Source organism: Vigna unguiculata, chromosome 9, assembly GCF_004118075.2.
Source record: "Vigna unguiculata cultivar IT97K-499-35 chromosome 9, ASM411807v1, whole genome shotgun sequence".
Taxonomy (NCBI): Eukaryota; Viridiplantae; Streptophyta; class Magnoliopsida; order Fabales; family Fabaceae; genus Vigna; species Vigna unguiculata.
The window spans coordinates 5100455-5112188 of NC_040287.1; the positions used below are offsets into that span (position 1 = coordinate 5100455).

The 11734-nt window shown below is 33.2% G+C and overlaps 1 protein-coding gene across 1 annotated transcript; it reads right to left on the bottom strand.

Moving 5' to 3' along the window:
• Nucleotides 1-1078: 1078 nt before the first annotated feature.
• Nucleotides 1079-5696, bottom strand: LOC114164707 (NEDD8 ultimate buster 1). Its single transcript, XM_028049451.1, has 11 exons — nucleotides 5320-5696; nucleotides 5123-5245; nucleotides 4948-5044; nucleotides 4335-4370; nucleotides 3668-3855; nucleotides 3454-3556; nucleotides 2442-2623; nucleotides 2299-2376; nucleotides 1875-1977; nucleotides 1712-1805; nucleotides 1079-1623 (listed from the first exon to the last, which is right to left on the bottom strand). Exons 1-11 carry the CDS (start codon nucleotides 5616-5618, stop codon nucleotides 1289-1291), a joined length of 1638 nt encoding a protein of 545 aa, XP_027905252.1. The 5' UTR covers nucleotides 5619-5696; the 3' UTR covers nucleotides 1079-1288.
• Between the last annotated feature and the right edge of the window lie 6038 nt (nucleotides 5697-11734).

The following is an 11734-nucleotide window of genomic DNA, read 5'->3' on the forward strand; positions in this document are numbered from 1 at the left end:
TTCTGGTATTTATCTTTTTTAATTCTCACTCCGTTTTTTTCTCCTTATCGTCTTTTAGTCTTTTCCATTCTACATTAACCACTGTCTGTGTTTGGATTTTCGTTGGAAAATTAATTTGAGTTCAACTCAATGGGAGTGAAAAAAAAAAACAATTTGTCGTAATTCTTAAATTAATTTTATTTTGAGGTGAATATTCTTTTAACTGGATTTAAAAAGTGTTAATCACACTTGAGAGTTGATTTGGGTATTCCATCTAAAATTCAATCACACTCTACGTTGGTCTTTCGTCATTTCCTTTTCTTCACAAAATTTGTAAATTTTGCTCATGAAACACCTTATTGATGAAACTAGGTGTCCCTAGCCATCGGATACATAACCTACTTTTTCACCTAGCGAGAGCCTTTCAGTTGAGGCAAATTGATCGATCTGGATTAGTTTAATCTGAAAGTTACCGATCTCAGATACTTTCTAAAAAATATTACAGATAAGGTCAAACACGACTTCACTTAAAATTAACCCAACTAAACTATGAACTAGGTGAGAGAATAACATTTCTGAATTTACAAAATCTAGTAAAAATGTGAAAAATTCATTTTAAGAATCTAATTATTAAATTTTAAAATCTTTTAAGAGTGTAAAACAACCTACCCTAAATTAAATTTTGAATAAACATTTCATGTTTTGTTACCATTTTAGAAGATAGGATCTGTGTATGGAAAAAGAAAAAATAACTTCGAAATTTGTAAAAGATATTACGGACAGAAAGCTAAAGAAAGAAGGTTATTAAGAAAATAAGAAGACGGAAAAACGAAAATGATCTACCGGCTTTGACGATGAAGTTGTTCATAAGAACGTAAATGAAATGCAATGAAAGTAATTTCTTTTAATATTCCTTATATATATATATATATATATATATATATATATATTAGAACGACAAAATTCCAAATAATGAAGTTGATCCTTAAAGTTAGACATGAAAAAAAATTAGGCTAGTTTAGGTTCTCACAATGATTGTTTTTCGTAATTTTAATATTTTACTTTTCAATTTTTTTTTTCATACATGTCAACCAAATCATAAAAAAATGACATAAGATAAACACGTCAAATTCGTTATCTATCAGCGGAAGGACAATGTGCTCGTTGGGTGGAGTTTTTATGATACTATTTACATCAAGCTCCCACGAGCATCAAATACGTTGTTATCTATATCAACCTGCTATTTACATAAACTGCTCAATATTATTCTAAATATTTTTTTATTTTTTATTATAAATAATTTGTTTTCCTAGTGGGAAGCAGTTTGAAGCAGGGCCAGGTACTCGGTTATGGCTTCTCCTTCTACATTAACTTCAATGTCATAATCAGCCAAGGCATCTGCTTTTGCAATATCTGCAGAGAGCTCATCTTCCATTTCTTTATCTCGTTCTGTTTTACTGTCTTCAACCTCATCCGTCGTGTTTAGATGATCATCAGAGTTAACATTGTTAGGTAATGGAGCAGATGAAGTAGCACCACCATTGGAGGTGCCCGTTGAATCTGTATTGGGTTCAATCCCAGGTTGTGCTGTCAGTCTTAGCAACACTTGTTCGACACCACCTCCGGCCTCAAAAGCAGCAACAACTACAAAGAAGCAGCAGTATCAGAATAACCCTATATATGCATAAAACTTTGTATAATGTGACTTGAATATCTGTATAAACTTGTATACCTCTTGCTCTATCAAAACCCATTCGCACAACTTTCTCAATTTCATAATCTTTTGCTTGTTTTTGTCTCTTCCTTTTCCTTGACTCGATCGCAACCTTCATATTCATGATAGTAAGTAGGAAAATTGTTTTAAGTGACAGAATTTTGTTAAGACAAATACTAACCTGTAAAGCAGAATTAGTTTCAGGATTCGTCAAATCATCCAATGCTTTCTGAGTATCATTTTCATTTTGTCTAAGGGCTTCAGCAGCAAGCTCCTTGTCAAACCTGCCAGAATAGCAGTGTCAATTCTGATGACTAGTTCGATTATGCAAAAGCAGCATTATAATACTAGAAGAATAAACCTGAAATTCATCCCTGAAGTAGTATCCTCTCTCATATGTTATGTATCAAGTATTACAAGTTATGCATGCTAAGTATCATGTTAATGCAAGGATAGATGTCCGGCACGAATAAATAAATTCTAAGTGCCACAAGCCTAGGTACTTACAATACGTTCCAAAAAAGTATCCCCCCTTATAGACCAATGTTTACAATACGCATGAACAAATATCAATACTCACAATACAGAACATAAATAGCCCTTACCCAATAGAGACCAATTCATTCAATCTCTCTAGATCCACAGCTTTCTTTAAGGGTGTCATTCCATATCGCTTTTGTTCCCTGGGAACAAGCTATTTAGAAAGAGAAACACAAAAAGAAAATAAAGCAGATAAACATTAACTCACTTAATTTCATTTCTTCTCCTCACATCCTCCTCCCGCTTTTGCAATTTCTTTGCTTTCTCCTCAGCAAGGAAATCAATGGCACCTCCAACATCTTGATTGTTCATCCGCAATGCTCGCTTTGCATCGCGTTCAACATAGCCCATGCTCATAACAAATGATAAGGCTTCATCTGACACTTGCAGCTGCAACAGAAAAGAGCATTGCTTACTAGAGAAAACGAGGCAGGGGTCATACAAAACAAAACTGTATATATCAATCAATTTCAAAAACATTTGAAGCCAGAGGGATCCTAACTATCTACTGTTAACTTCAAAATTTTAAATATTAAACTCCTTATACAAGGTCAAGCTTCAGCCACTTCATCTAATTTAATGTGCATTTTGTAAGATTATCATATATGACAACAGCTACGAGAAACTGATGTAACATACATACAAATTATTCATAACTAAAACAATATAAGATTTTGAAAATTAAGATAGTAATTTACAAGCTTAGGGGTGGTTACATGCTAAACTAGAGTGAGATAAGTCAACTGATGCACAAATTTAATTATCTTTATGATACGGCAGAGAAATTTTATTGTATCAACATATAGTCCAAACCCATCACATGAAACCTGCTAATGACAGCTCCTATTAAAGTCTCTTCCTGTAAGGCTGAGAGTGTCTTTCAATTTCCACATGGTTAATATAATATCATACTAGCAAAGAAATATAATAGTCTATATAAAATTTGGATAAAACATTTATATCATGTTAAGAATAATTTATAATGTAAATAATTATGAGTTCTGATTATGGTATACACACACGTATATTAAAAATAACATTGTTTATACAATATATATATATATATATATATATATATATATATATATATATATATATATATATATAAGACAATATGACAAGAATACTTAAAAGGAAATTTGAAACTCTTGTCTAACTCCAACAAATGTGTAAAATGTTGTCTATATTTCTTCTATCCAATTTATCGCACTTTTACAAACCTGTTCAAACTTAGCTCTTGCAGAGGCTAATGCTTTTCTGGATTTCTCTAACTGGCCAGTATGATATGCCACTACCCCTTCAAGCAGCTCTAGTCTCAAATGCCTATAAACCAAACAAATTCATTTACAGGATGAAGAAAAAAATTAGCTATTTATATTTCACCACATACATATTGAGTGTTTTAAGGGGGAAAAAGCAAGGGAAACAACTCACAATGCAAGTTCTGGAAATCGACCACCTTGTAAGAGCCTCAGGCGAAGAGAATCCTTTCCATGAGCCCGTTCAATTCCTATCCTAGCTATTTCAAGACGCTTTCCTGCGTCTGCGAGCCATCTGATGTCTCGTATCATAAAATAGCACCATACCATGTCTATTTGTAGTATAGGAACATTGTCAATAAGCTGAAGAGACAAAATTTGTATTAGACTCAAAACAAAAACATATGTATTAAAAAATTTGGCTCTTCTAATTTTTTTTTTTTTTTTTGTGGGGGGAACTATAGAGGAAAAAATACAGTTATAAACAATTAATAGAAGAATCAACACTCAAAATCTGCTACTTTGACACTTCAACAAATATTTATAACTACGTATTTTCTCTGTCTCTGACTTCAGAGGATTTCAATCCTATATTCCCTCTAAAGATCTGTTTCCTAAGCAATCAAAGAGCTTCATTACAAAATGCATACATGCAACAAAATATTGCCAACGACAAGTAATTTTCAGCAAAAGAAAAGGAATAGGTAGCTAAAACACAGTTTTCAGTGAAATAAGTACACAATTAGACTAAATCATGCCCCATTTCTTTACTTGAGTAAATAATTTGCAACAAAATTCTCTCATGGGCCCAAATGAGGATAACGTTTGAATAAATTACTCACCTCAATGACTTTTGAATCACAAAGAGAGAACGACTCCTGCAAAAATAAATGAAATTTTGAATTAAGAGTGAAATTAATAAAAAAAAATCACTATCCAAGCAACACGGAAGAGAGGCCATGCGCGCAATTTCATGATTTATATATAAGTAATTTTCTGCCAAAATAATAATAATAATATAGCAAAAATACTACTCAAAATGTCAAGGTTAAAGAAAGACAGTAAAAATGTCACAGAAACTATAACCACAAACTCTTGCCCTGACAAAGGCTACTTCCTTCACCACACAATGCTCATAAGTCAGTGCCTATTCGTCACGTATCATTGAGCATAATGATGGTGAGTTACACCGAGCAGCAGTATTGCAGTTCAGGACTCGATTCTCCGGAATTCACCCTGCTTTTTCCCCCGTACAGTAATCCCTCTTAACTGTTTGAATCAGTGGCTTACACTACCCCAACACTCTTTTTCATCCAAAAAGTACATTGCAACAAGTTTAAAAGGCAAGTGTAGAGAGTGAATTTCAGAGAAACCAAAAGCAGTGTATAAGTTTCAGTGTAATTTGCTTATCAGAAAAACACATTCGCAACAAAACATTAACCTATAAAAACTAACCTCTCCCATGCTAAGCACTTCGAGCGCATCTTTGTAATTCCCCTGTTTGATAAGTTTCTTCCCCTTCGCGTGAAGCATCAGTCCCATCATCACTGCCCTGCCACAGAACCCAAACCCTCACGTTCTAATTCAAAACGAAAATTCCAAACACAAAAAGCTCACACGTGCAACACACCTTTGATCAGTCTCAGAGCCTAACCGCACTTTCTGTCCACTCTGATCCTCAACTTCGATATTGAAGTCCTCAATCGGCAACGCACCATCCGAGTGGCGTTCCGCCATCGCAGTCGCAGCAGCCCTGTCCACAGCAAACGCAACCAACTAAGTAAACCAAAATTTTCGCGAAATTAAAACCGCGGCAAGGCGCGTGACCTGATACGCGCGAGTCTGGAACAGCGCTCTTCCTGCGCGACGAGGGATATTCCCTGCTGCGGAGAGGAGGCGCGCGTGGCGAGAATCTTAGCGTTGTTCTTTATGCCGAGTTGGGAAAGGGTTTGAGGTGGAACGGCGTCGTCTCGGAGAATCTTACCGGCGCAGATGAGGTTGATGGACTGCGACGGAGAGTTGGATCGCTCGGCGACGCAGTCGCGGAGCATGGCGAGGGTCCAGGCGTGAAGGTCCACCTCTTCCACCACCCCTGCCCACGTTCCTCCTATCTTCAGTTTCGCCATCGCACAAACACACACACACACACTGAAAACTATGGTTTTTTTAAGCTTTTCGATTTCCAACTCTTTCGTGTCAACAAAGAAACAAATGAGGAATAATGACGGAGTAAAGTAAACTAGTTAGTTAAGAATATTAATTACTTTAATTTTATTTTCTCAATTACTTTGATTATGGATTTGAATGTTCTCTCATAGTAACACAAGATATGTTCTTCTGGACAAATTTTAGTCTTAACTTTAGTTGTAATTTTAATTTCGTTCCTTATATTTTATAATATCCAAAAATTTTGCTCTTAATTCTTTTTTCGAATTTTTTCATTCAATTTTTATTTTTTTCAATTTTTAACTGCTTATTTTTTTTAGTTCAATTATTTACAATTCATCTTTTATTTTTAACACGACAAAGTGAAATTAAGGTCTGTTCGTTTTAGAGAATTTTCTGTTTCAGCGTAAACGAAAGGATGAATCAGTAGGGAAGGATGATGTTCATTTTGGATGATATATGGACGAGTGTTTGCAGTGATTTGGGAGATAGATGATTTTTCTGATCTCGCTTTGTGCAGGTCGAATTTGAAGGATGACTGCAACAAATGACCCTTTTATCCATTGTCCCGTTTTATTATTTACATGTTTGCATGTACCAATATAGCACCTACGTTGTTCAGCTTCAGCGGTGACTATGTGAGAAATTTCAGTGCAGTAGATCGATCTATAGTGGCCTGGAACTGATCCCATTCGTTCTTCATGCATCTTGAAGCTTGGAACAGATCCCTTGAATCTTGGAATCGATCCCAAACATGCAGATCCAATCCCCTCAAGCTTTGGAACTAATCTTCTCTTCGCTGGACTTCGTTGGAACCTTCTGGCAAGTGGGAGAGTGGAATCGATCCCTTCTTTGCGAATTCGATGCATACTCCTGCTTCTATGCTTGGTAAAATTTATTTCAATACTATGAAAATAATTAATTTATTTTATTAAATTTTGTAAATTATTTATTTATTGTGTAATATTAAATAAAAAATTTAAAAATTGATTAAAACTCATACAAATACTAATTTGTACTACTTATTACATAAAGGGCAAAATTATAATCTCTCTTTTAAATATATTAAAATATTTTTTTATCTGTCACATTAATCAAATCACTCACAAACTTTACTTTTAAATCTACTTATAATCATCTCTAAATTCCTTAAAAAAATAACATGCATTTCACTCTCAAATTAACTCAAACTTATTCTTTCCCTTTCCCTTAACCCATCTACCCAAGTGAATAAAGCTTAGATAATTATACTACCGAATTTGATAGAAATCCCTTAATTTTTAATTTTTAATCATTTTATTCAGTTTTAAAAATAAATTGAGTTGAAGTTGTGTCTGGTTAAAGATTAAGAGATTAAAATGTCCTAAAATGTCAAAACCAAAATTATAGATAATTAAAATTTAAGGTGCTAAAATTACGGAAAAGTTATAAACGACTTTGTAAAATAAAAATACCTGAATCGCAATTAAATTTAAACAATAAATAATTAAAACTGTTACAATGAGAAATATACGTATACATTTATTGGATCGTTAGGAGTAAGAGAAAATTTGCAGTTGTGACAGTATCGCTTAACTGCCCATTTATAACCGTCTGATGAATAAAATGAATATATAATTAACTATAATTTGAAATTTTGTTTTTTAATTGATGGCAATAAATGATAATTATTAAATTTTTATTTTTATTTATTAATTATCCACGTATTACTATTATTATTTAATTTTTTGTTTTTTACTCATTTGTTTAGTATATATTTTCAAAACCTTAGGCTGAAATTATATATATAATTGAGTATTGAATTAATTACTTCTCAAATATTTATATTGCTTATTATCTTTTAATGATTTATATATATTTTGCCTAGGTAAGTATGTTTATCAAATATTTTATAGGATAAATGAACATCAAACTATTAATTCTAATAAGTTAAAAAATAAGATGAACCTAACAATAGCATCCAAATTTGTTTTTCAAATATTAAATTAAACATACTTAATAAGACACACAACTAGAATTAATCCAATCAAGTCAAGTCAGTTATAACGTCTTAGCAGTTGAATTTCTATATATAAATACTAATAAATACAATAATATATATACTCACTTAACAGGAAAACAATTGATAAAAGTCAATTAGAAACACTTATAGCATATATATTGTATAAAAATAATAATAAATTACACTTGTGGTACATATACTCTAACAAGTTTATATGTATTTAAGTCAAGCTTGGAAATGAAAGGAAAAGTGATAAAAAGAACCACAACAAAATGAATAAAATTAATCAAGGGTAATGTGTGTTATGCAACACAAATAATTTCAAAGGATATTAGTATTTATTATTTATCTTTTAATTTTTTTTTACAAATATAAGTTAAACTTTTTAATGACCAAAATATCCATAAAAGTAAGTTATCAATTGGTACAGTGTCACAAAAATATTTTCCAACTCGAAAACTCCAAATCTTAAAAAAGAGTTTTATTAAAATTATAATAAAATTTAGGGTTAAATATGTTTTTGATTCCTTAACTTTTAGTAAAAGTTGAAATTAGTTCCTCTTCGAAACTTTAATCCAATTTAGTCCATCAACTTTAGAAGTACGTGAATTTAGTCCTTTTAATCCAATTTTGTTAAGTTTAGTTGACGTTTCGAATGTATTTCATGATAGCATTTGAGTTGTTTACACTATTTGACAAAATTCCACCTCAACGTTAGTTGAATGTTAGCTAAGAAATGCGTTCGAAATGTCAAATAAACTTAAAAATATTTGGTTAAAATAATTAAATTTACACATTTCTAAGTTGGAGAACTGAATTGGGTCTAAGTTTCAAAAATGGACTAATTCCAATTTTTAAAAATTGAAGGACAAAAGACATATTTAACCCTAAAATTTATGACAAAATAAACAACGGACTATCATAACATTTATAAAATTTCACTCATTACTCATTTTTAAATTATATCTATAAAGAAAATTCTAAGTTTTTGCGATCCACATGAAAGAAATAAAAAAACTAAGACGAAGTCAAGGGTTGTAAATTGACATATCCTAGGGAGACTAGCCGTGTGAGTTTAAACTATTCTCTTCATGTTGAACGAAAGGTCCAAGAATTCATTTATTTCAATTGTAGAATATAAATGGAAATTGTCCTCTTATATAGGTGTGAGATGCATTCAATACCCTAATCCGTTTGTTTCCAAGATCATGCTCATGTATCCATCCAATTTTAAAATCCATAATATTCTCACATTTATTAGGTTTACTGTCTTGTGCAAAGTGAGCTTGATGAAGCATTATTAACTAAGAAAAAAAAAACATTATTCCAATATTTTATATTTTTTAAATGGATATTATGTGAAACTTCAACAATTTATGAGTTGATTGATAACTATGAAAAAAAAGATGGGATTGTTAAAGAAGTGAGGTTACAGAAATTACTAAGTATCTTCTCACAAGAAGCTTTGATTTAGTGCTTAGCTATTTTGGTTATGAGTCATACATGTTGAATATACAAGCGTTTACCCCATCTCAATGTTTTAGAAAGTGATTCCTTAACAATGTAAGTATACGGAGATGATAGGGAAACTAGGGACCACGATGTGGGACTAGCAGTGAAAAATGCGGGGTGGTCAAGATCCTGAATCTGCTGGCTAGTACAAATCCGACCTGCATAACTTATGGTTCGTGTAGGCCTGTGACAGGTAGCTGACTTGTGATAAATTTTTCCTAGATGAAAACCTAATGATTAGGTGTTTTTTTTAAGTAGATAACATTAGCATAAAATGAATAGGTTCATTCTTTTAACAGAAATTTCTAAAGTTCCATTTTAAAAACACATTTTCATTTAATTCATGGTGCATTAGATAGAAAATTTTTTAAAGTGAGCCATTAGATTCATGGTGCAGTAGATAAAACAGTGTACTGTATGCCCCATCGGGCCATGTGAAGTCCTCTGGTCCATCGAACAAGGTTGGGAGGGCTCGTATATAAAACATGTCCACCGGTCGAACGACCCCACAGATGAACTATATAGTACCATCAGTCGATCGGCCCTACGCATAAATTACGCGTTACTCTGTAAGGGATCATCGGTCGATTGACTCTACAAACAAATCACACGCTACCCCGAAAAGGGACCATCGGTCGATCGGCCCTACGCATAAATTACGCGTTACTCTGTAAGGGATCATCGGTCGATTGACTCTACAAACAAATCACACGCTACCCCGAAAAGGGACCATCAGTCGATCGACCCTACGCATAAATTACGCGTTACTCTGTAAGGGACCATCGGTCGATCGGCCACACAGACGAATCACTCGTTACCTCGTAAAGGATAATCGGTTGATCGGTCCCCAGGTCGATCGCGCATCAACCCATGGAAACCCATCGGTTGAACAGTCTCATAGGTGGTTCAGGTAGCGCCTTACATGTGACCATCGGTCGATCGGCCGTATAGATTAATTATTCACTTAAGGTTGTTAAAATCATAAGATAATCAGCCTAGTCAAGCGGCTATCGGTCGACCGGCCAAACAAGGCCAGCGAGCTGGATTAATTAACGTTAAACAAGTCAGTAATTTTGATTAGAGGATCATTGGGCCGTGATTAAGAAACCCTAATCTCAGGCCCACATCGGAAACTATAAATAAGGCCCAACGGTAGGTTGGTGAGGATTTTAATTTTGCATTTATTATTGCAGTTACACTTACACACCGATCGGCCCATCAACTGACTTAAGCATCGACGCCTTTTAGACAGGTACCCCGATCGTCTGTTCGACCGATCGAACGAGGAGATAGATTTCTTGGAGAAGAAGCCAGTGCCGTTGTGAAGAGAGGAGATTTCAAGAAGAAAGGAGTAAAATTGAAGAGGTTCTTAGTAGGCTCTTGGTCCTTACACGCGAAACAAAAAGTGTTTGGTGTTGCAATTTTTTTTTTTAAATTCATGATGCAACAAAAGTGCAGGTCAGCCTCCGAGCCATTACGAATGCGTGGTATACCACAGTTTTTAACCCATTTTTGTACAGCAGGGCAAGCCAACTTGACCCGCATTTTTTGGACCTAACGTGGGGCGGGCCTAAATGGGATAACTCAATTTGCATTGTCATCCCTAAGGGAAACAACACCTAAAACTAGTAAAATATGCAATGAAAATAATTTCTTAAAGAATTTATGAGGGGCAAGGCCATACTTTGGATATGAGAAAACTTTTTCAATGTGAGAAATAAAAATTTGGCACATGAGTTAATCAAGCTCCATTAAGATTAAAAATAGATACAAGAAAGTTAAATAAAAGTCTGCCTACAACCACATAATACATCAAAACAATAACGATTTCAAATTTGAAGAATAAATAGAGACCTGAAATAGAGCAAGACTGATTTCCCTAACCACATACCCTTAGTTGAGGATTTGGACGATCAAACGAAGAATCATATGTCATGAACCTTTTGTTAAAATTTTAGCTCAATCCAAGGGACAAAATGACAATCGCAATCTTGCTGAGACGATTAGTTGAATATGTCAACTTTTTTTCTCATTTTCTCTTCCAAAGATTGCGAAAAATAACACTTTTTCGACCTAAAAACCTTCTCTCCACTTAGTTAAATGAAACAAAATGGACTTAATTAGTTTAGATTTTTTAAACACAGTTAAAAGTCCAACCTAAGAATATCTCCATTTGTCAAAGGATTGAAATTGAAGGTGAATTAGGTTATCCCTTTTTACCCAAATCTCTACATATAAAACTCGTATTTTAAACCTTATGAATTTCTTGTAGTTTAGTCACAATCGTTAGCAATGGTGGAAGTTGCAGTTGATGCGACCCTAGTTGCAATGGTGAAGTGATTGTGATCAAAATTTAAAATTGTGGTTAGTATTAACAATCTGATCAAATCATGTTTTCTGGTACATATCTTGAAAAATTATTATCAAAGAAATTTGAAGAAATAAAAAATATAATCAATACTTTTATTCATAATAATGACTATTTTAGTAACAATAATTTTTTATTTTGTAAGTTGGTATCTAAATTCGTTATTATAATGACTAACAACTTTTGGTCATTAA

Excerpts from the sequence above, each read along its gene's own strand:
- LOC114164707 (XM_028049451.1), bottom strand. The coding sequence starts at position 5,618 with ATGGCGAAACTGAAGATAGGAGGAACGTGGGCAGGGGTGGTGGAAGAG. Across the intron at positions 4,371-4,947 it reads AAGTGCTTAGCATGGGAGAG|GAGTCGTTCTCTCTTTGTGA; the intron begins GTTAGTTTTTAT and ends TTATTTTTGCAG. Across the intron at positions 1,978-2,298 it reads AATGAATTGGTCTCTATTGG|GTTTGACAAGGAGCTTGCTG; the intron begins GTAAGGGCTATT and ends CTATTCTGGCAG.